The 24,500-nt window shown below is 36.8% G+C and overlaps 4 protein-coding genes across 9 annotated transcripts in view; 2 read left to right on the plus strand and 2 right to left on the minus strand.

The window, feature by feature from the left end:
• Positions 1 to 509: 509 nt before the first annotated feature.
• On the plus strand, positions 510 to 10,711 carry LOC144478550 (uncharacterized). Its single transcript, XM_078196564.1, is given in 23 exon segments — positions 510 to 664; positions 3,856 to 3,990; positions 4,059 to 4,116; positions 4,183 to 4,253; positions 4,947 to 5,123; positions 5,252 to 5,350; positions 6,241 to 6,339; positions 6,920 to 7,018; positions 7,100 to 7,198; positions 7,270 to 7,368; positions 7,438 to 7,536; positions 7,607 to 7,743; positions 7,745 to 7,880; positions 7,943 to 8,041; positions 8,126 to 8,224; positions 8,298 to 8,396; positions 8,457 to 8,555; positions 8,663 to 8,764; positions 9,128 to 9,226; positions 9,319 to 9,417; positions 9,493 to 9,597; positions 9,779 to 10,038; positions 10,245 to 10,711. Coding segments are annotated over 22 exon segments (2,427 nt in total). The 5' UTR covers positions 510 to 664; positions 3,856 to 3,881; the 3' UTR covers positions 10,329 to 10,711.
• A 97-nt stretch (positions 10,712 to 10,808) lies between these two features.
• LOC144478559 (N-acetylglucosamine-6-phosphate deacetylase) lies at positions 10,809 to 13,137 on the minus strand. Its single transcript, XM_078196577.1, has 7 exons — positions 12,776 to 13,137; positions 12,362 to 12,636; positions 12,099 to 12,228; positions 11,949 to 12,037; positions 11,724 to 11,868; positions 11,476 to 11,652; positions 10,809 to 11,400 (listed from the first exon to the last, which is right to left on the minus strand). Exons 1-7 carry the CDS (start codon positions 12,984 to 12,986, stop codon positions 11,204 to 11,206), a joined length of 1,224 nt encoding a protein of 407 aa, XP_078052703.1. The 5' UTR covers positions 12,987 to 13,137; the 3' UTR covers positions 10,809 to 11,203.
• A 534-nt stretch (positions 13,138 to 13,671) lies between these two features.
• Nap1 (Nucleosome assembly protein 1) lies at positions 13,672 to 17,808 on the minus strand. 4 transcript variants are annotated; one of them, XM_078196580.1, is made up of 9 exons: positions 17,661 to 17,808; positions 16,457 to 16,598; positions 15,585 to 15,877; positions 15,226 to 15,379; positions 14,959 to 15,096; positions 14,618 to 14,765; positions 14,414 to 14,533; positions 14,216 to 14,329; positions 13,672 to 13,994 (listed from the first exon to the last, which is right to left on the minus strand). In XM_078196580.1, exons 2-9 carry the CDS (start codon positions 16,592 to 16,594, stop codon positions 13,984 to 13,986), a joined length of 1,116 nt encoding a protein of 371 aa, XP_078052706.1. In that variant the 5' UTR covers positions 16,595 to 16,598; positions 17,661 to 17,808; the 3' UTR covers positions 13,672 to 13,983. The 4 variants fall into 4 exon arrangements, with proteins under 4 accessions (XP_078052706.1, XP_078052704.1, XP_078052705.1 ...); XM_078196578.1 differs by having other exon boundaries at positions 13,672 to 14,329; XM_078196579.1 differs by having other exon boundaries at positions 13,672 to 14,329; positions 16,457 to 16,619; positions 17,661 to 17,773.
• Positions 17,809 to 19,523: 1,715 nt separating this feature from the next.
• Positions 19,524 to 24,500, plus strand: part of Bap170 (Brahma associated protein 170kD) — a 50,664-nt gene continuing 45,687 nt past the window's right edge. The window contains exons 1-3 of one of the 3 annotated variants that reach the window (XM_078196553.1): positions 19,525 to 20,386; positions 20,543 to 20,967; positions 22,053 to 22,146. In XM_078196553.1, the coding sequence (XP_078052679.1) occupies positions 20,876 to 20,967; positions 22,053 to 22,146 (186 nt within the window). In that variant the 5' untranslated portion in view covers positions 19,525 to 20,386; positions 20,543 to 20,875. Of the gene's footprint in view, positions 20,968 to 22,052; positions 22,147 to 24,500 lie in introns of all 3 variants that reach the window. The other 2 variants (XM_078196555.1, XM_078196556.1) reach the window with 2 other exon arrangements.

Here is a 24,500-nt window from a genome sequence, read left to right on the forward strand (position 1 = left end):
CGATACTGTTCTCTTACTAATGAAACCATCGATCAGTAAAACCAACTGCTTTATATTCGCGAAAAAATATTACAAGACTGCATTTGCTCAAATTTTGTGAATATATTGATCAAACCCTGTAAATAGTGATACTGGGTACACTTTGACCCAGTACAGATCAATGGAAAAACTGAACAATTCAGATTTATGATCAGATTGCGGAATTTGTGTATTCATGAGAAATATATGATAACGAAGAAATTGAAAAAATATTGATATTTAATAATATTGTTACGTTATCTTAATATTACAGCATTATTAAAAGAAAAAATACGTTTTTATTTAACTCTCGCATGTATTTTTGAAATGCACCCGACCCAGGACGGTAGCGTTATCCTAGAATAACAGCGAGTCGCGCATGCGTCGGCATCCTGAATCACTGTCGAGATCTATGTAGAGTGGGGATCGAGGGACCACATTAGCTCTGCGCGTGATTACCGCTTGATTTGATCCTCAGTCAGGAACGCGTCTTCGGTGTGAGCAGATCTGTAGGTGATCGGTGTTTCAATAATATTCCACAAATAGTTCGAACGATTAAATCTGTGATTCAATTAGTTACCTTGCTGCTCCTCTACATCATCCTTGCACCATTTAAGGAAGCACCGCTGCCACATAATATATACAGGTGATTCGAACTTCGCATCAATTTTAAAACCAACGGTGCTAAATATTGCTTCAAATTAATACATATAAAATTATGTGCAACAATTACAGTAACTTCTATTTGTCCATGCAGAGTCGTAGAAGTATTTTAGAACTGACAATTAAAGATGGTACAATTCTTTTTTATTAAAAAAGTGTGTGAACGAACGCGAGCATTACTCTGCTTGAGAAACTATGTTGCACCGGTTGATTTGAAACAATATTTTCTTATTCATTGCATTATTGTGCATGCTTGTGCAATATGCATTTCATTTATGTGCCTTTCCATATAAACTTACAGTGACCAATAAATTGGAAATAATATTTTAACTGCATATTACAAAGAAATAATTAATGAATGAAATTACTTTATACAAACGACGTATAAAATATTTCGAACTCAATGATAATTCGAACTGCAAAACGATATGCTTTAATCTAGCATGTCAAATATGTACTCATGGCATACCTGAAAGATAAAATTAAATTTATCGTTGTAAGTTTAAGAACAGAAAACATTGATACTTCGAAACTCAATGTACATACTAAAATTAAAATACGAATGTCACTTGTTATCCGTAAGGAAACCAAGAAAATTCATTGTTAAGATTTAAATCCACTCGAGGATTTAGATTCACGTTTGTATACTTCAGCCGTTGAATTTACATTTGATAACTTCGTAGTCAAATTCAAGTCTGAATACTTTCATATTTCTGTACCCAGATTAAATACTCAAATTCGATTACTCGGACGAAGTTTCGATTACGCTACTACAAAATTATGCCGCTAAAGCTTGAAGCCCATTTGGACTCTTGACAAGATAATTGATTTATGCATAAATCAATTCGTAAGACTTCATTGAAACCTGCTCCAAGTCATTCGAATAAAATACTATTCTATTCATCTAATGAAGAAGCGTCATCGTGTGACGAAAGTGTACGGCTTCTATTATCGCGGAAATCGACGACACGATTATTAATTCAATGACTCGTTGCACTCCGTTTCCTCAGGTTCAGCAAAATTTGGAATTTTATAATTGCTGCGTCCGCGTTATCAATCAACTACTCGAGTACCTTTCAGCAACACCTGAAAGAGTTTCGGTGTCACTGCGTTATCGAATTATTCGAGTGACTTAACTACGAGGCACTGTGAGTCATCGAATCATTATGAACAATAATAGACGAAGTAAGATAAATTGCCATTTATGTCTTTCCGATCCCGACGACGCGCGACAAGACGTAACAGCGAGTACGCGATGACATAATATTTGTTTACGGCATGCTCCATTATTCAGAGTTACTCATCGCCCTTCTTTACGGTAAAGGTGTAACCGAAGCCGAAATACCTTTGACGGTAGCGCGTTGTACTACGTGTGGAATGTTAGATTCTATTGTTTACCTGTACGCCAAATACCACTGAATTTATTGCCGGTACCTTATCTTTCAAAATTGTGTCCTTTTTACTCTTTTCATTGATTAATTCTAATATACGAACGATATTATCACTACTAAGCAGTGCTAAGCCACTTAACAGCGATCGCCGCTTTCTCTTTATAATATACTGCAGAATAAATATCCAAAGACAGTGGCATTCACTAATTTCTACGTTTCGTCGCGATGAACACGCACGCTGAAAGCAACGCTTTCCCCACGATAGAACATAGTTCTTCGAGATCTGATTTTCCAGGACGACGGATTTCCCTCCGGTAAAATCAACTGGAAAAATGCGGGGAATGCGTCAGAGTGGCTTAAAAGGCGATGATTTTCGTCTTCCACGAATCATTCTTGCTCTCGTTTTGGTCATGCCGATGTGCTGGCCTGCGTCCTCACCGTATTTGGAAAATGAATATTTTCACCTATGCAAATCGAGATCGTGCGATTGCTCGTTATTGTTCGAGCCGTTTCGCAACCAGTTGGTGCAACGATCCATGGACAGGAAACGGGTACCTGGTCGCGTGAAATTGCTGGTGGATCGCTATGATCCCCATTTCCAGCGCCTCTGCCAGTCGACCGATTCGCGGTCGACTTTCTGTCTGGAGCCGGTCTGGCTCCGGTCTGGTGTAAATGTACAGAACAAGAGACAAGCAGGTTTTAATCAGTGGAAATTGATACTGCTACCTGAGGGGACCAAATGACTAAGACCCAAGGCATTATTTTTATTCTATTCGTATTCTGTTAAAGTTCTATGAAGGTTTTGTTCAGTATTCAACGGTAGCGTAAAGATTCGTATCGCGTTATTCAAAACGTCTGGAAATTGACAATAGCCAAAGGCAACACGTTGTTGATTATTCGCTGGAGAAATAAGGGATGTTCCACGATGTCATCGCCAAATTCACAGTGAAAATACTAAGCAAACGAAATCTATAGTTCTATAGATGTTTACGCGCGGTATCGTCATGAGATATTCACATAAATCTCCATAATCCTGATCCGGTTCGTGGATCGTTCCAAATACAATGATTATCGTGATACATACGAGTACAAAGGTACCATAACGCTATAAAAGTAGACTGTGAGTCATCCCGTTCGGGCCGTATTTATTCGGGTTGTTTTTCAACGACGTACAATTTGTGATATTCATGTTTTATTCAGTCCAATGCCGAATGGTGGGCGACTTCTGGCTACCCACCATGGACATATTCTTATATGGAACTTCGTGAGTCGTTTCTGTGGCCCGGCTTCGAAGGCCAACGCTGAAGTTGCGCAATCCCGAGGAAAGCTTGCTACCCATTACTACCTCGCGAAGGGAAAAAGGACAGCGTGACAAGCTCCTTGAAGTTCCCATTCGGTGTCTATCTCGTACGTTCGCGTCGATCGGGAATAGCGGACGACAACTGGCACGGTTTCGATTTAAAAGTGGCGGTTGGTGATTCGATCGTCGGGAAAGATTGTTTTCGACTTAATTAAACCGTTAATCGGTGGAATCGATCGTACCAGATCAAGAGATAATTGAAATAGATTCGGTTGTCTCTCGATAGAAATTCAGGCAACGATAGAGATATCATATAAAGGGTACAATGAATCTGTTCAATCTGTTGAACACCCATTTCCATTCCTCGCTAGATTATTATTTTGATTCTATTCGATATTTATTTATTTATTGTAAATGGTTTATTTATTTGGCTCAAAGACTGCAAATCTGATATCTTATTTTGTTACCGTTTCTCCGATTCAGAAAACCAATAACTTATTGCGAGAAGAATGGGCGGTATAACGCAGAGGCCCTGGACACCAACGAAAAGACGGGGCCCCATTGCAGCAGAGTACACCAGTCCTGGTCCAGCCTGTGTCACCCTACCACCATTGATTGGTACTTACGATTTTCGATTTCTGTAGGTTCCCCAAGTTTGAGAAGTATACTGACAATTGAGCTTTTAGGAAAGACCGTTCCCGACTCGAAGCGAGGCAGAGCTCCGGCCTTCTCTTTTGGAAGCAGGTAGCAAAAGCAATTATAGAAATCGATCGTGTAACGTACTAATATCTATTTTATAATAATTCGAAGGCATTCTGCGAAAAACGACAGCCCTGGACCAGGTCCCGGACAATACAACGTTTCCGGGCTCAGCGCGAAAGGTAATTTCTCGCTTATTTCTCATTTCACAGCTATTCGGTCTTCAATGATTGCAGAACAATTTAATTTTTGGAAAAGAATTTGCTCTCTGTTTCGATAAATCCGCGAATCTACTTATCGATCCACTACTCGATGCATCAATCTATCAACAAATGTACCTACCAATCAATCTAAGAATCTATCAATAAGCAAGTCTAATAAGTCTATCTCGAAATTGCACCATTTGCGAAGCAGTGTCCTCTAAAAGTGTAACTCGGTCGAAGTGATAATATTGCGAGCGTCGCTATTCAGCGTACAGAAGTACAGATGTATCGATCAAACTACGGAGCAGCGATATTTCGCAACAGTATAGGCCTCTTAATAGACGTCATTCACGAAATTCCTTCACCCTCGCGGCCGATAATTTATGTGATACCGTGTCGACAGAAATTTTTCATCTCCGTTATTTGATTTCGGAACCAACGGAACCATCAGAACTCTTACCGGGCTCTTTTACTATATTCTTTTAATTACTAGATTGTTCGGAAAGTTCTTTTCAAATATTTCACATGAAGTTAATGAAACGAACTCTATAAAATGCGAAATATAATTTGTTTAAAAATACTGTTTGTTTCATTGATATCATATAAATGGTTTTCAACGGTCAGAAATTCAAAAAAATTCACAACAGTTCGTTTGAATCTATGAATTTCAAGGGAAAGATGCGGCACCTGCATCATCATTGCACGGCCGCAGCAAGTCATCGAGACAGGAGGTGACACCGGCACCTGGCGATTACAATCCGGAGAAAGCAGAGAAGATCATTCTGGACAGTTCGCCGAAATACTCTTTCGGCATCAAAACCCAAACCGAAAAAGTTAGCTGTACACCTGGTAAGCGCCTCTTTCCATTCTACTATGTATATCGACTTCCATTTCAAGAAGAATAAAAATTTAAAGAGAAATCAACTTGCGGCGAGTGCAAACTTGTCGACAATAATCTAATTGCATCTTGATCGTAGCACCGAGCGACTATTGCACCGAAAAAGTGAATCTCGACAAAGCCCCCGAGTATAGTTTCGGCTTAAAGCCGCAGTTGGACAAACCGAGCGATGCCCCTGGTAATTACAAATCATAAAGCCTAGCAAACCCCTCCTCTTCGGAAGGCTAATTGACAATTATTGGTTATACTTACTAATCGTAATCAAAAGCGAATCAAATTTGCTACCGCAAATCACTGATTATTTTAACATATAAACGGCATTAATATTCTTTCAATATTAATACTAGACCTATCGAATCGGAACAAATATACATATATTCGCATGGGATCATTTGATCGACCGAATTGACAAATCACCGTTATTCCTAGTGCTGAATGCTAATCAGAGGAAATTAAGAACGACTTAACTTGTTTCTTCTCTAACCGCAGGTTAAGCTCGAAGTAAATTCTTAAAAAGAAATTGTTAAGTCGTTACGGCAGAAGCTATGAAATTGGCGTCTTGGGAAGATCGATGAACTAAGATGAACAAACGGGGAATAAAGCCTCGTTAAGCTTTAGGTATTCGAATGTTAATTTCGTTATGATTTTGAGAATGACCTTCGGTAGATACCTACTACTTTTGCTCAGTTGCAACTTTTTGTTCGGCTACTTGTTTCATTTCGCAGCTTGATAAACTATTAATTCTTGCTCGCTGTTCGAGACTTCCTCTTTGAAGTAGACTCTTCATAATCTTGTAGATGGTACCGTTTGGATCAACAGTGCATGAACCGAAACGTTTGGATCGCATGCATTACGCTTTCTAAGAATTTGTTCACTATAAACAGAGTATCAGCGTAATCTATTCGTAGTGGTATACTGTTGTCAATTTCAGCCACAAATAATTTCTGTTTCGAATTATTCAGTTAGTAGTATAATAATTAAGACATTTTTCGAAATTTCTAACGGAAGTTATTGATGGCTTGACAGAACGGATGATTATCATTTCTAAATATTTGCTTTGGTACATAGCACCTGGAGCTTATTGCCCGGAAAAGGTAAGATTGGACAACGCTCCGCAATTCAGCTTTGGGCTGAGACCTCCTCTCGAGAAGCCGAGTGACATCCCAGGTAATCATTTCAAATATTTGCTGAATTAGCGCGTCGCTGGCCAAAGCGTCAGTCGAAGGACTCTCGAAATAATAACAATCCGAACACTCAATATTCCGCGTATTTTTTTATACCGAAATACGACACTCGAATACAACTCTTGTATCAACAGTATTGCAAAAATCGAGTAACAGATTTTTCGGACATGTTTACCGATGACTCTTCGACGTCAAGGTCTGATTTGTTAGAGATCATTGAACAAGATTCTAAAAACAAATTGAAATTTCCAAGAGAAACGCGAAATGTAAACATTCCGTTCTATTGACTTTTAACAATATCGTCTGGACTCTGGTCAGCGAGGCGACAACTACAAAAAATGTTTCCCTTGTCTTGTTTTCGTAACATCTCCGTTATTATTCCTTAAAAATATACACCATTAACAGGCTCTTTTATCCATTTATACATACATCCGTCTTTCCATCTATTTGTCGATCAGACTATCAATCAGTGTGATGGTATCAACCAAAAGTATATGCATTCAACAAAACATTCTATAGAATCACGTACATAAATAGTTATTCCCGCGTGCTCATTTTTGTAGCGCCTGGCACCTACAGCCCCGAGAAGGTGAATTTGAACAAAGGTCCTCAATACAGCCTCGTAGGTAAAGGACGTACGGAGAAAGTACAAGACACTCCTGGTACGCGAGTCTTTTCCTTATAGCGTCTGCTCTCAAAAAATGTCGAATCGATCTAACTGATAGACACATAATTATTCTCAGCACCAGGTACGTATTGCCCGGAAAAAGTAAAATTGGACAATACGCCACAGTTCACGTTTGGACTCAGAACATCACTCGAGAAGGTGAACGACACTCCAGGTGAGATAATCATTCGACAACTGAGCAATTTTCTGGGAAGCAGCTGATAGATCAAAGTCATCTTTTCGCAGCTCCTGGTACTTACAGTCCAGAAAAGGTCAACTTAGACAGGGGTCCGCAGTACAGCTTAAGCGGTAAGGCTGCGCATGAGAAACCGGATGACACACCAGGTTTGTAGTCCTCAAAATTGTAGTACAGTCGAGGAGAAATGGAAAGCTTATATAATTTACAACTTACAGCACCTGGAGCATACTCCCCTGAAAAGGTAAATCTTAATAAATCGCCTGAGTATAGTTTTGGACAAAGAATTCCACTCGACAAACCTAACAGCAATCCAGGTAAAGAACTCTATGATAAAATAAAACACTGTTTTCATTAATTTAGAAATAAATGGGGGAATTTTTTTAGCACCTGGGGATTACTGCCCAGAAAGGGTGAACTTAAATAAGGGTCCAGAATATAGTTTGAGTGGTAAGGGCCCGTCTGAAAAACTAAGTGATACCCCAGGTTGGTACCAGAAATCTTTAGTCTACATGGTACACAAAATTTTGTTCTTATTTTACTTTTACTTTTTCTACCTTAGCACCAGGAGCTTATAGCCCTGAAAAAGTAAACTTACATAAAGGTCCGGAGTATAGTTTGGGTGGTAAAGGACCCTCTGAGAAACCAAGTGATACTCCAGGTTGGTAAAAAATATTTTTAATTTCTACAGTAAGCGAAATTTGATTTTTTTCTGTATCTCAGCACCAGGAACTTACAGTCCCGAGAAAGTAAACTTAAGTAGAGGTCCACAATACAGTTTGTCTGGGAAAGGGATGCCAGAAAAACCGAACGAAAATCCAGGTGACTAGTAAACAAGATAAACGATAATGATTCAGGTGGCAGATAAAATTAATATATATATGTATATTACACTTATTATGGCAGCACCTGGCACGTACAGCCCTGAAAAGGTAAATTTGGATCGAGGACCTCAGTATAGTTTGTCTGGCAAAGGATCACCGGCTAAACTTAATGACAATCCAGGTAATTATCATAAGATATATGAAGATTTATCATAGTATACTAATTTATATGAGTATTGCACCTGTTGCTATAGCACCTGGGGCATACAGTCCTGAGAAAGTAAATTTAAACAGAGGTCCTGAGTACAGCTTGTCTGGCAAAGGATTGCCGGAAAAGATCAATGATAATCCAGGTAAGTAACCCAACAAATATGGAGATACTAAATGAATTAACATCACATTTATTATTGTAGCCCCAGGAACATATAGTCCTGAGAAGGTAAATCTAAATAAAGGACCCCAATATAGCCTATCCGGGAAAGGGTCACCAGAAAAATCTAATAACAATCCAGGTGAATTGATTTGGACTGTTGCTGGAGCTTGTTACTTTGGAAAATTCAGTTGGTATAGGTTTAACAGTTGGTATACTCAAATACTAATGTTTTGATTGCCTTGGTAGGCCCTGCTGATTACTATCCAGAGAAAATAGTAAATCTGGAACATAAACCTTATTTCAGTTTTGGTAACAGAAAACCATTGGATATACCTAGGGATACGCCAGGTAATGGTGTGGATTAATAACCTACTAACGACGTTCCCCTTAGAGCTTATCACCTCTTTAATGTTGGTGCAGCCGTCGATAACAATTAGAACTTTTACTACTCAAAGATTTTTTGTTTTATAAAGATGTTTCAAGAACGTCAAGAAACGATTTTTCGAAAAGTAGTACAAGTCCTAATTATACGTAATGCTTTTCACGCTATGAAAGAAGATACTCTAGCCTTCTAGATTTCTTCTTTGCTTTTATTCCCTGCACCCCTTACACATAGTTTTACTATGAACTTAACTTTCACTTAGATTCAGATACAATTATGAAAATTAAACACATTGACAACATATTAGCATTATATCTTTAATTTTGTAGCTCCTGGCACTTATTCTCCAGAAAAAGTCAATTTAGATAAGTCTCCAGAGTATTCGTTTGGCGTGAAAACATACGTCGAAAAATCCAATAATCTTCCAGGTAATAAATATTTTTTTAAACCTTTATTATCAATTTATTATGAAATGAAGTGCCCATTCAGTAAGCGTAAAACATTTTTACATTGAATGCAGCACCTGGAAGTTATCACCCAGAAAAGGTAAACCTAAACAAATCTCCACAGTACAGCTTTGGACTCAGGACTAGTGTACATGAAACTGATTCGACACCAGGTATAGATACAGACATTCTCAAACTTATTTCCCCATTTCTTCCTGTGACATTCAATAAGTATACCTCGTTTAAAGGTCCAGGCGAGTACAGTCCAGAAAAAGCTATGCTTTTGTTGGAAAAAGCATTGCGGTTTACATTTGGTTTTAGGACAAACGTAGACAGACCAAACGATATTCCAGGTACTGCTTCTTTGACGTCGTTTTGCTGTGTGCCATTAATACAGTCTCTGGAAATATCAAACTCTGTTTCGTTAACTTATACAGGGAGAGTCGTTTAACTGCCACCTAAATTGACTTGTAAACTATTTAACTTAAAACATTCTTTAATACGACAAGTTTCCTCTTCTGTAATCTGTTCCAGCCCCAAACGTTTATAACATTCCATCCACACTTGGTGGGACAAAGGAAGGAAACAAAAAGACAGCACCAGCTTATTCGATTTCTGGTAGGCAGAAGGTGTTCACCGACGATAGAGTTTTGGTCCCTGGACCTGGCACCTACGAAGCTGTGAAACCAGACGCTGTTAGAGTGAAAAGTCCCGCTTACAGCATGAGCGCTCGATTTCAGCTACCCGACGATCATTCGCAAATCCCAGGACCCGGAGCACATTGTCCGGAAAAAGTATTAACAATTTCCCTACAGCATAGACAATCGTGGACAGCCTTCCGAAAATATTTTCTACTGATCTAAAAACTATTTTCATCTTTTAGTATATCACCCTTTCAGTCTTTTTGTTATTTCATTAAAACACTACAAGATTCTTTTCATTTTTTTTATTGTTAAGTTTCAGAAAATTGTTAAAAACTCGTGAAAATTATCGTTTGCAGGTAATTCTTGATATTCCTCCGGCACATTCATTTGGCATTAGACACTCACCATACATATGCAACCTGAAGGACGTTGTTTATTAACATAAGTGTCTTACTGGAGCCGATGTTCGTCATTATCCTACTCTGAGATAAAGAATCGCATACCATTGACGTAACAGTAAATAATATCTCATTCTCAAAGCGGCGATTTTAGACGCGAGCAATCATTTCCCTTTAACGCTTTGCAAAACTGATTGCAAAACTTGACATTGCTAACTAATTAAATATGCTATTGAAACAACGTTTGTACTTTTATGCAAAACTGTTCAATAATATGACTGTCTGCTATAAAATGTAATATTTGTTTGTTAGTATGAGTACTAACAACTCTCCTTTTTACTCTAAGTACGTACTAAGTCTTACTACATAAAAATATGACAAATAACTTATGTAACTTTTGTAATAAAATTTGCATTTTCGTGTAACATGTACATATATTTATTTAGTTCAATGAACCATTGATTGATTACTTAAGAAAGTAATAGGACATTCTGGAAGTCTGGAGTATGAAAAAACTTTAGGTTATAAGATAAACGTTACTTTATTAATCAACAATCGAGCCTTTTTTATCATTCAGTATAATAAAATTAAGGAACATTGATCTTTTATATATGTATACAAGTTCATATATGTGTATATAAGTAACAAAAGTGACTGATACTTATGCTAAAGTACTTTGTGAACTATATTAGCACCAGACTATAAGTGATACGAAAATTCTGCGGATTAACATCTTTAGAAATATGAAATGTATAAAATATATCCTTTAGTTTATGTATAAAATTAGATATGTTTACGGTATACAAATAAGTAAATGAATACTTTTATGGCTAGAGCAATATTCACAGCCATTCTTCTTTTGTATAAAATACACATTTTGTTGTAGATATTTAAATTGCATACAATTGCACTCCGTATTACTGGCCATTTTGAAAACACTTACTTTTGTAAACGCATTCACCGGATATCCACGTAGACAGTAGATCCAAATTGTCATCTAACAATACTAAATCTGCGTCTGCACCGTAGTTCAAAACTCCTTTCGTTTTCTCGATACCAAGGGTCCTTGCTGGATGAAGAGTTGCAGCTTCCAACGCCTCTACTATCGAACAGTCTTAAAAAATTCATAAGAACATAGTGAATATGCGCAGATGGTACTAAAACATGTATTAGACAAACGTTAAAGTACCCGTTGCTTCTTTGAAAACACGAACACATTTCGACATCTCTGTCGTACTACCGCATAAAGTATTTGTGCCAGCGATGTATGCCCGACCTGCCCGCATTTCTATATCTAATTGCCCTAACTGATGTCTACCTTCCTCTAATCCCAGTGCTGATATTGCATCAGTTACCAAAACAAGCCCTAAAAAGTGGAATAAATTATAGCCATAAGATGAAAAAAAGCGTTTCGCAATATCCAAAACAACACACAACCTTCTGGGTGTATCCTATGAGCTATGCGCAATGCAGCAGGATGAGTATGAATACCATCTGCAATTATACCATAATGAATGTTTCTTCCTTCTGGAATTTTGTTGGAAGTTAGAAGTCCGACTAGTCCTGGATCTCTATGGTGGAACTGTAAATATAAGTTTCAAATTTAAATCGCGTGTTCAATACGTAGAAAATAATTGACCTTAATCTGTAGAATATAATAACCGGTAACATTGCATTGAAAAGGTGGGTGATAAACGAAGCCCCGCTTTTCACAGCAGCTTCACCTTCATGTAAATTGCCTACAGAATGTCCTGCAATTTTTCAACTTTTAATAGTAATAGTAATAACATCAATAATAATAAACAATCTCACCGAGGGAAACCCTAATATTCTGTTTACATAATTCTTCAATGACACTCTGAATATTGGGAAGTTCTGGAGCCAAAGTAATCAGAGATACATTCTCTAAAGTTCCATACATATTGAGCAGTGACTCAAAACCCTAAAATAGAAATTTGCATGTTTAAATCGAAATACATGGTAAATCTGTGATTAATAAATGACTAGAAAATATTTACTTATATTAAATATGTCGTTTATTCTATGTTTGCTAAAAACGTACCAACAAAACTTGCCTTCTCTAACGTTTTAATACAATTTTCTGGATGAGCACCCTTTTTTATGGGACTAATAAATGGTCCTTCCAAATGAATACCCAAAATGGATGCCCCTAACATTCCACCACTTTTTCTCTTCATTTTTGGCAGTATTTCATGATATGTTGTACTGGGTGATGTTACTAGTGTTGGACAAAACGATGTCACACCATATTCCAATAATTTTTTTGATACCTTATCTAGTCCTTCTTGTACTGTGTCGACATTATGTGTAAAATCTACACCGAAGCCACCTGAGTAAAAGAAATTGCACATTTTAAATTTCATTTTATTGATAATACAAATGTAGCACAATTAAGTTTTCACAATTTAAATTTGTTGAATCTGAATTGAAAAATTTATAAAATAGTGTGATGTACTTGCATCAAATACCATTAATTTGAAGATCAATATATCCAGGTGAAATTATCGCTCCGCCACAATCAATTCGAATATCTGGTTTTATTTTTTCGTCGAAGAAGATTTTTTCCGGATCGATGATTTTTCCATCGCGTACCCACAGGTCCTCGAGCCAGATTTTGCCATTACGTACAATTCGACAATTATGAAACTGTTTCAAAATTCCTTGACTCCTCTGTGTCATGTTGACACAATGGAAAATCGTACCTGTATTTCTAAACCTTTCCTCACGAAAAGCTAATTAAAAATGTAGAACTACACCCTGTTTTGCATTATCAGTCACGCGTAGTTGTTATCAAATCATGGAAAACACAAGGCGCGTCAAATGGCACTGACCTCGTTACCGCACGATTTTTTAAAGATGTCGCTCAAAGTAACGAGCGTTTCGCATGAAGAAAAATTCAAAAAAATTGGCGGTTATGATCACTGCTATTTGAATTCTGCAGTTTTAATACTTTCTCCAATATTAATCGTAAAATTGATAAACCACCTGGACGCAACTAAATAAATATTGAACTTAATACCAAATATATTTTTCTCTATGGAAAAGCAAGAATACTCATTTTATTTTTTATTCAAATTTACAATTATAAAATGTAGGTTTTCAAACTCCAAAGGATACAAAATATTAACCTTTATAAAACTAATGTATATATGAATTTGGTACTTACCTACATGTACGAACTTATATAAAATTACTAAAACATGTAAATGTTACCTAGAAAATTATTAAGTACACAGATTTGTGAAAATTCCTTCTCCTTACCAATATTTGGAATTTAATTAAAGGATTAAAAATAGTATTAAAGGAAGACATTACAATATCTTTGTGCGAGAATAAATCGAGGAAATAATAACAAAAATCTATCTCCAGTTTTCACAAGTTTTATATTAAAAATGCTTTAACAGTACCGAAAAATTTATCCATAAGTCAACGTGCGTTTTGAAAAAAATTCAACTATCTTCTTCGTATATAAACGTAACAATATAGTATAAAATAAGCAATTAAAAATGACAATGATTATTTGTGTAGAGCTCAGAGCGCATTTCGTTTGTTTTTTTGTTTGTTTGTATATATCTATACGACAATCATAGCTGTCAATAAGCCGTATTTCTTTTCACCGTCAATGTTGGATAAAGGGAGGGTACGCATAATTTTGTCATTGGTATGTTGAAGAGTTTTAAGCTTGATCTGGAATAGGAAATATGATATGATTAGATGACTGATACAAACAGGGATTACGTTGGAACCACAGGTGCAGGATATCTAGGCAGTTATCGGTCAGGTTTTGTTAGTGTTTCTTTTTGTGTTTTCTTACTGTACGCACGAACGATCTTTTTCTTATTTTGAATTTGTTAGAGTATTCTACTGTGTTTTACACTCGGAAAGGTCATTGACTTGTTGTTTCCCACCTGATGGCGCATTGGTTAGTGAGAACTCCTCGTCATCTTCATTCTCCTCGTCAGGATCATCCTCGTCACCTTCCTCTTCTTCGTAATCTTCATCTTCATCTTCCAAGGCTTCTCCTAAAATAAGATACAAATTTGTATAACTTTATTACTTAACAAGAATTTATATGACGTATGCGGGCACTTTAAAATAAGAAGTACCTGTATAGTATAGTACGGCTCTAGGAACTATACGTTCTCTAATATAATGACCAATTTCAAAATCACTTGCCAATAAAGCTTGTGTTTCTTCATCTAATTCTGTTTCCGCATCATCTGGCACTAGAATAAATAATAATGAATTGCATTACTGTAAACTTTATATTATAGATTAGTGAAAAAAGAGAAAGTATTGCTTGTTCTTACCAACTGGTGGACTGAAAAAGTTGAAGAAAGAATCATTTTGAACGGTTTTGGTTACAGTTCGTACAGATCCTAAGGATTTATGTTTCTGATTTTTCTTAATTGTTTTGACTGTAACATTCTTTCCCTTTTTCCAGTTAATTACACATCCCTATTAGAAAAAGATACAGTGTTCACTAGAGATTTCTGTACATGCTTAGAAATAGAAAAAACATGATTCTCATGTTAAACAAGTCTATAGTGCTTTAGAATCTATATCGTCTATTAATTATGTTAGTGATCATAATAATTATGTTGGTCAATTAATATTGGTGTATTATATTAGGCAAATTAAAAGCTCTCACCTTACACTTGTAGATTTCAGGACCTTCAAAACTGAATGGATCATTTGCATCAGGAGTACATTTCATAATGTATTCTTTAGTTAGAGCAGTGTTGGTGAAATATTCATTTGAATCAAAATAGAACTCAAGAATAAAGCCCTACAAAAAAACTCATTATCTTTCAATTCAATAAATTTGCACAATCTACATTATTGCTGTTTGTGTCATTTATACGATTATTATATGATTATATCAGAATTTAATATTTTCCTGCAATTCACAACTTACCATTGGATTAGATTCAAAGAATTTAACTTTAATATCATACAAATGTTTTAATATTGGTTCATCGTGCTCCTGTACCATGTCAGCTAGTGGTGCAACATTTTTAAATATTGTCAACCAAAATTCAGGGATGCCTTTAACATCTTCTTTCTCGCTTCTAAAACGATGAATGATTATTAAATAAAAAACTCTCTCACTAATTATGTCATTTATACTCCTTTAAATGTGTTTCTCAAAAAACTGAATAAATTAAATAAAGTGTGAATATATCCAGTGAATGAACTTGAGTAAAAATATTGGGAGGAAAAATGAAATGAGTAATAAAACGAACGTAAAGCTAAATAGAAATAAAAGGAGCATACTCTTCTTTCTTTTGCTCTTTATCTTCTTCGAGATTTGCTTTTGTTTTTAAATCATTAGCTAATCCTTCTTCATCCTCATCACTTTCCCATTCACATTGTTCATCCGTTGGTTCATAGTTGCCCGATATTATGTTTTTTCTCATGTCGTAAAGAGGAATACACATTTTATGATAAGCACATTCCAAAGCATGTACTTCCTCATAGAACTTTGCTTCAATATTTGTTGTAAGAACTTGCAACTTTTTCAGAGCTTTGATTCTGCGTTTGACTGTAGCTGGAAGCGACTGCATTTGCTAAAAATTAAAAGCATTACATAAAATAAAGTCTTAATTACATTTTCTATTCTCATAGTTAAAAAATCTAAACCTAAGAAAAAATAAAAGAAAAATATAATGACTTTTTAATGACTTGGGTAAGAATTTGGAAAATGTAAATTTTTTTCATTTTGATTGATTAAGCAACATATAATGCACTTATAATTCTATGATCACAAACTAATCTAATGAAGTGCATGATAGTAATAACTAAATAGACAATAATACAACACAAAAGAAGTTGTTACATTATTAAATTAATATTGATATAACAAGCAAAGTATGTTAACTGAATTCTACAAATGACAAAATATACCTAATGATATTTCTATGAAAGTTTTTAAAATTAATATTTTTAAAATCTGTGGTCAACAATTGCTGGCTGGAAGCAATATATTGATCACCGAACTACTGATTATAAAGTCGAACAAAAATTACATATATTAAAAGGTAGGAAATTATTTTATTGTCTTCAACTTATTACAACCCGAAAATTTAAGTAACTAGTCTCTGTATTATAAAAATGAGCTTTTTATAGTTCACATGATATTTGAATACCTCTATCCCTGGTGCAGAGATACGACCTCGCAGAGCAGCTAACAAGTCTGTAGGAATCTCTGTGGTTTCATTATCATCTTCATCTTCAACAGATTCCATATCACTGTTATCACCAGCGCGTTTTGTATCAGTTGTCATAGTACTACAATTCAGATTTGTTTCGCTTTTAGAATAAAACCGTACTTGGACAATATAAGGAAAGAACGGATTTTTTTTAACTATTAAGGGTAATCACAAATAAAAGTAGTTAAATTAAATTTATTGTATTAGAATTTTATTTGATATTGAATGCAGTTTAAATAGAGACATCTAAAACTTGCTTAATTTATATAAATTTCATTTCATTCAATTTGCTATTCAAATCAACAACGTTATTTTTAAATTAAGTACAAATAATAATAATAAAGTTCTTAGTTTTAACGGTAACCGAATTAAAATTATTTAAAAATAAAATATTTGTTCTTGAAAGACACGATTTAGAAAACGTGACCAACGAAAGAATTTAAAGAAAAAAGCGACTAAAGTTATAAACGTATGTACATGAGAAAAGAATGGAGATAGAAAAATAATCAGAATGAATTTTATATAGGAACGAACAGCATGAAATACACTGAAACAATAATTCGGCAAGTGTGTCGGAATTCGGTTGCACGTTGCCATTTCAACCTCTGTCCTTGCGTGCATCAGTGAATATCCTTGAATCTTGGTAGCGTGCACGCGTTCGATATAAGATAATCGTTCTAGGAGTTGAAAAACGCATATTTCTAATGAATGTCTGGTAATTTCACCGAAATTTTAACGCGACATTAAAGTGACATTTGAAAGTCACCATACTTGCGACGGAGAAAGGTTATTCGTTGGGTCATAAAGAGATCGGTGGAAGAAGAACGGAGAATATTACGGATTTTTTTTATTATCCAGTTAACTCGATTATATTGTTTTTAATGTACTCATGACGAGTTGGTTGCTTTATTACTAACTACAAACAATAAAACTGCAAAGATCGGCAATCATTATTGCATAAATTTCGGAGCATAAAAAGTACGTGCACATGGGACAGATGAAAAAAGCAACGATTTCCGGGGTTATAAATGTGTGGAAAATTATAAAGAAATCGAAATATGACTGCTTTTGAGGGAGAGTGTTAATTGAAATTGTTTGAATGGAAACACAGAATTATGTCAGTTTTAAGTACAAAACTTACCTTTCGAATTCGAAGCTGATTACAAAAGATGAAAGGAATCACGGAGCGAACAACGAACCGGCCGTTGTGTCGGTAGTTTCGTGCAGTAAATCGCACAATACGAAATTCGTTCCTTTTCTATCCTTTTCTGCTAACAGCAAGTGCTGCTATCTTCCGACCGTGAAAGTCCCTAACGTTTTTTTTAGAATGGCGAATTCTAATCAAAGACAAAAATAAGTTTTATGTTCACGCACGGATCCCCGATTGTAAGTTATTCGAAGCAAAATATATGTACATACACAATCTTGTGATAAATTTAAATATTTTCAAAATGAATACCAGAATTATAAATAATTATTTGTTTAAGTTGCAGACTATGTGCACATATAAAATTGTCTCTATAATACATTTAACAAATTTGTAGTTTTAGTTTCTTTCTTGTTTTCTCTTGGACCACAAAAAATAATTAAATTTTTAAGGTCCTATTTTGGCAAAAAGAAAAATTTCTATCTGATTTTAGTGCTTTTTTTAAGTTGGTGGTTCTGTACATCTCGCGCGCTTTTTGCTATCATAGAATACATATATCCAAGATGTAGACTCATAAAGTATATAAGCTTTGACTTGTATACATAAAGCATTTTCTTTTTAAAAATTTATTTGTCTATTTCCTTCTTACATCGGTTTGCTATCGAAAGGGTGTAAGAATTGTCAAAAATAATGATACATCTGTATGTAATGTAACCGAAACATAGAATATAGTTGTACATAAAATCTACTTAACTATCAACTAATTTAAAGCGAAGATTTTAAATATTTTGCAAACATTAATGTACATATCTATTATTTAAGCAAGGAACATTACAATTTTTTATAAAATTATCTATTTGTGTTTAATAATTGATTTTATTCTTAGAAAATAATTGAGGATGAAAAACATATAAGACAATTATGGTACCAATAACGTTAGAAAACAAAAAATTTCTATCCGTTTAATACCATATTTATATTGCTAGATGTCGTTACAATTCTTCTTGATGTAGAGAACTAAAGATCTCTACTCTTAAGGTATATGAATAAAGAAAATCGCTCGTAACAAATTTACTTGTTTTTAAAAAGGAACATTTATTACTAACTAATTACGTATCTGAAGAATTTTATATTTGTCAACTCTAATACAAAATTACAATTAAAATGATTAATGCATCATAGAAGGCAAGTTTATATTGACTTTTGTTAGAGGTTGGAAGAATATATTTATCCACGTTTAAATATTTGTGACCTAATCTTATAAGACTACATTATGTAACTAATATATTTGCGTAATTGTTGATTTACTTTAAGATTCATTTTTTTTCAGATAACAAGCAACGATATAATGATTTAATAAGCATGGCATACATTCTTTTAAAGATGAAGCTCGCGCTTTTTCCGAGAACCAATTCTATGCGCGCATGTGCAGTCATTTATTTTAAAAATAACAAGTGACACCTTATGGAAACATTCGAACTCAACAGTTGAATGTTAAGTTTCACGTCCCTGTGGACAGCAGTTATCAAATGCCATAGGAAATGTTTTCTAAAAAACCAGCTACACACAAACCGATAAAAATCGTTATATACAAAATCTAAATAAGAATAAAGAAAGATTTGAAAATTCAAAAACTGAAAAACGCCGAGAGAAAAGAAAAGTGTAAACCACTCAGTGTTTGACACAGATCAAACATGTGTACGCATGCGTTGTTGAATACGAAGCTTCAAGGCAATGTTCGCGAAGGATTTACTTGCGGACGCATGCGTTCTGGAAATTGGTTACATAGCAAAACGGCGGCGGTGGTGTTTTACGATGGGCCAACAATAGCAAATACAATACGAACGTGGCTTAACAACAGGCATGCGCACGGCACGGCAAACGGTTTCACACGAAACCGTCCGAGTAGCGACAGATGTCGCGCGAGTGCTGCTGGAGTAGGATGCGCCTCTACCGGCGAGTGTTACGATCAATTCAAACAAACGGTGCGCCACTGGCGAGGGGGGTCCCGAACCGTTTCGAAAGTAAAAATACTGCGCGACCCGGGATTTCGTTTGCACGGTTACGGCGAGGGTAAAAAAGCAGAAGCGCATACGGTGGTGTAGTCGGGGCAACGCGGTGTTCCGGCCGCGTAAAATGACGTAGAGAGTGTGCGTGCAGGGTGTGCCGCCGCGCGGTGCGAGAGGTTGTGTGGCAGCAGCGGAAACGGTGTCGCGGTTGTGTAGGGTCGGCGCTGCTCGTAGGCTATCGGTGTACACGGGGGAAATTGGCCGTGGCTTCGCCAATGGATGCCAGGCAGGAGGAGACGCCATTTTGATATACGGGCGCACGTCAAGCGTTCGCTCCGAGGGAAACGCGCTCTGCTCGCGAGAACTGCTCCGGTCTGTGCAGCCGCGTCCGGTCCGCCGCGCTCGAAATCGTTGATACGGTCGGCGCTCGACGCTCGACGGGTTATCGTGAGTAATAGCCGCGCGTGGCCGCGACGTATACCGAGCTGAGGCGTTTCGTTGACAAGTGACAGGTGAATCGATCGCGGTCCGCGGGCCCGCGAGGAAACTCGCGTTGCGGCCCGCCGTGTTTCGCTCTCTCTCGCGCGCGGTCGATCGGCAGTGAACTACTGTGTGTGGAACCTACTACGTGTACGCCACGAACCGAAGATTCGGATTTTTCCCCACGCGTGGCCAGTTCACGGCGCGAGGGCTACACGCACCGTACCTAGTGTGTGTACCTGAGTGTGTGTGTGCGTGCGTGTGTATATATATATATATTTATATATATATATGTACGCCAGTATATATATATACATACATATATATATATATATATAAAAAAACGTATATTGGTGTACCAAATTTCCCGGTGTGTGTAAACGGCAGCCAGAGACAGGAAAAACGAAGAAGCGGCGGTCTCATTTCGCGCGCGCGACAGGGAGGCCACCGGCCGACACTTCGGGCCAGGACAAGACGACCCGATGTCGGGAGCGGGTCGCGACCCCGTGTCGACCTGCGGTCGTCCTCGTCCTCGTCCTCTCCTATCCATCGTCGCCACCTCCTCCTGCCTCGTGCCACCAGGACGCTCCTGGCGTAAATGTGCTCTCATGAGCGCCCATGTGCTGCTGCGCCTATTTCTCCGACCGCTGCCCCTGCGTGCCCTGTAAACCCAGAGCACACCCCGATTAGCACGCCCACGCACTCTATTCGCTCGCGAACATGGCCAAGATCCTCAACAAGGACCCCGTCACCTACGAGAGGGAGAGGGAGAACTTCCTGAAGGACCTACGTCACTTTCATGAGACCAGAGGGTAAGGGACACCGTCGTTTTTCTCCATCTCGCTTTCTATACTCGGGACCGGAGACGATTCCCGTTATTGTGTACGTTATTTACACGAAAATTATTGTTGTCCCTCTTCATCGTGCGACTCTCTGCTAGCCCGGAGAACTATTTTCACGTGAAGAAAGTTCTCGGTACAATCATTCGAAAGTAAAGCGACTTTAGCGTTTCTGTAGAGAATGTGAACACAGAGTTGAGGTTATGTACGGTTCGAGTCTCGAGTTTTCCAGGGACTCTGTCGTCTCTTTGTGGCTCTGCACTATTTGTTTACACGTGTCTCGCGTGTTTTCTTTGTCGACGGTGCGTATCTCGCCGTGATTGAGGTTAGGAGTTCGATTGATTCTACCGATATTACGATGAACTTGCCGATTTTTTCTCTCTTTCTATCCCCCCCTCTCTCTCTCGCTCTCTCTCTCTCTCTCTCTCTCTGCTTCTGCTTTGTGCATCTGTGTATCTGTTTAGCGATTTGTGCGTCTCCCAGTTGTTTTGTTCATAATAAACGCACGTTCTCCCTCTCTCCCTTTATCTTTAGATTTTAATACATACTATGTGTAAGTTTGAACGGTCGAATAAACTAAGATTCGTTTCACGCGAAGACGCTACCGTTTATTACGTCATTGTTCGCGTGTTTTACTTGATTCGGAAATGGAAACAAAGCGTTCTGAATTGCAGGCATGTAATCATGGTTTCAGCGTGAATTCAAATAACATTATTTTAAAAAATGAAGTAGTTGACAGAATCTGCATTGACATCGCATTAAACATAAAACATTTTTCTTGTATACATTCATGACCATTGAAGATTAGTAGTGTATTTAAAATTGTATTTTGACTGTGTGATACATTTAGTCCGTTAGACTATGCAAATATGTTATTGTACAGTCGACGTTTGGCGTAGCCATATTGTTTGCACATCATTTTAGCAATATTAAATATTTAGTGTCTATGGACGAATTAATGATTGTATGTGCACGAAATATGTTTTTATCTATGGAATCAATGTTTTTATTATTCTTGCGAGTTCGCGATTTTATTAATTGCTTTTTCTAATTTTCAGAACTTCGTTTAAGAAATGCCCAAAAATCAACGGGAAAGATATAGATCTGTACTTGCTGTACGTTGTGGTCACTGCCCACGGAGGATGGATAAAGGTGAGTCCATTTATTTGGATTTTATTACCGTTCTTTATCTTACCACGGACAAGTATTAACGTTTTTTCTACTGGTCAAGTATTAGTATGATTTTTAATGTATTGTTACATGTAAAAGAATCTTAATAATTGCCTTCAAGATTATAATCTCTTAGAAAATTATACTGTGTCACATTCATAAGTATCTTTGGTGGTCTAGGATTTTTCTTATTAATAAATATTGTTCTACATCGGGGGTTCATTTTTTTTAATGAAGAAACTTCATTTAACCGGTACTCAGCAAATACGTTCAATCGCGTGTAGATTGTCCGCATGTGTGATTAAGGTTGGAAGAATGCGAGAAACGACACAGAAACGCGGGAAAACGATTGTTCCGTGAAACGGCAGAGTCCAGTGTTGAACTGTGTTCTCGAAGAACGCGCCAGAATCGATCGGTCGAGCGTTATCTCTGTTGCCGGGAACATCTTCTTTGCGCAAGGAAAAAAAACAGAGGAAATTATTGGCCTATTTTGGTTACGCATTACCTTCTTCTCTCGTTTTTTCATCAATGTGAAGTTTTCTAATATCTGATTCATACAGAATAAGTTTCTTAATTCTTTAATACTACAATTTTTAGATATAGAGACTAGATATTTCTTGAAAGTATATAATTTTTGTAGAGGCTAAAATAATTTGGAAACTTTCAATTCCACGCTCAACTTGTAATTTCTTCTAGTCGTTGTTAAACTATCAATTATCCCAAGCGTGTATTGGTTTACATTCGGTTTTGTTACTGTCCGTTTGCGTCACATACCAGTTATTTAACTATTGTATTCGAAACACGTTCAAGTTATATTTTTCGCATTTAAAATCAAGGTACTCCGAGTCAGTCGGTCTCCCGTTTAAGATAATTCATTGGGAACGTGATTTTTATGTAGGAACGCCTGCAGTGTTACCACTCACCGAAACTATTCTCCGTAAAGAGAAACCAAGGATATCGGTTTTTTCCCTTAACCGGGGTTTTCTTTTGCAATCAAGGAAGGAACGTGTGCTCTTTCGAATTTAAACCACAATTTCTTCTACATAAATAAATTCTAGCAAATCATAATATTAACCGAGGGAATATTGATGAATGGAAAAGTAATACAATTATTACTAAGTATTATTACTAATATTGTTTATAATGAAAAAGTAGTATTAGACATCGTCGAAATTTTTAGCAAAGTTTCTCTAGTTAAGAACCACTGCTTCACGCTAAATCTTGATGCGAATATTCTCAGAAAATATGAAAATTTCACTGTGCGGTCGCCGCTGACAAAGTGACTGTACGCATACAGTGCGCGTTCCTTCGACCAGGTTACGAACCACTGGTCTATGTTTTCTTAAGAACCGAACGACGGTTCGACGGTCATGTATTTATGTATTGGTATGTGTGCATATAAACGCGGTCGTATATACCGCCGGTAGCTCTGTGGTGCCGGAGCTTTTCAGCTCTTCTTTCCCTTCACATCTATCCGTCGGCTTAACTCACCGAGTGTCAATGTATGTTTTTATTTTCGCTAGCCTTCACTTATCCACCTCGGTAATAGTGAACTAGGAAGTAGCAGTAACAATTTCACGGAGCGAGTAAAAGGTTTCTAGTTCATTCTAATTTCTTTCATGTAGGATGCAAGCTTTAATTTCCAAGTCTTCATGGGGAATACTTGAATAGATAGAGTTCACCGCGAAAGCCGATCTGTAGAACGCATTCCGCACAATGAAGCGTCTGGCTTCTTACCTCGTGCTTCAAATCTCTTCTTTCAGCTCGCGGCGAACATCGATGAAAAAGCTCAGATATATAGAGGCAAGTAACCTCACCAGTCCGTCATCGAAGTTATCGTCAAGGGTATAACCCCTTGAGAGACGAACATAATCCATATCAGTGACTCCCAAAGGGGCGGTCATGATGGAATTTTTAAAGAAATCTGAAAATCCGTCTAATAGAACATCTTCTATAATTCCATTATCGGACGCTCTTCATATTTAAATATAAAGATCATTCTTGAATAGCAAAAACGACTGGTTCTCGAAAATTAAAATATGTACAAAGGTAAACTTAAACTTGTACGTATGTACATATACCTCATGTATATAGTTTTAAACTATTCCATGTACCACTCGCAACAACGGTTCAAATTGTTGGTACTAGGTGTGCACCGGTGATACCTGACGTGCTTATACACCTGACACGCGTTACAATGCGTTAGCACTTGATTCGATACTTCTAAGTGTTACATCTTTCGACGCATACGACATTTTTGGGAAATCTTTTAAGCAAAAATTACTTGGTCATGCAAGAATTCTGTAAATCTGTAAAGTAAAAAGAAATATGCTATC

The sequence above is a fragment of the Augochlora pura genome, chromosome 2, assembly GCF_028453695.1.
Source record: "Augochlora pura isolate Apur16 chromosome 2, APUR_v2.2.1, whole genome shotgun sequence".
NCBI lineage: Eukaryota > Metazoa > Arthropoda > Insecta > Hymenoptera > Halictidae > Augochlora > Augochlora pura.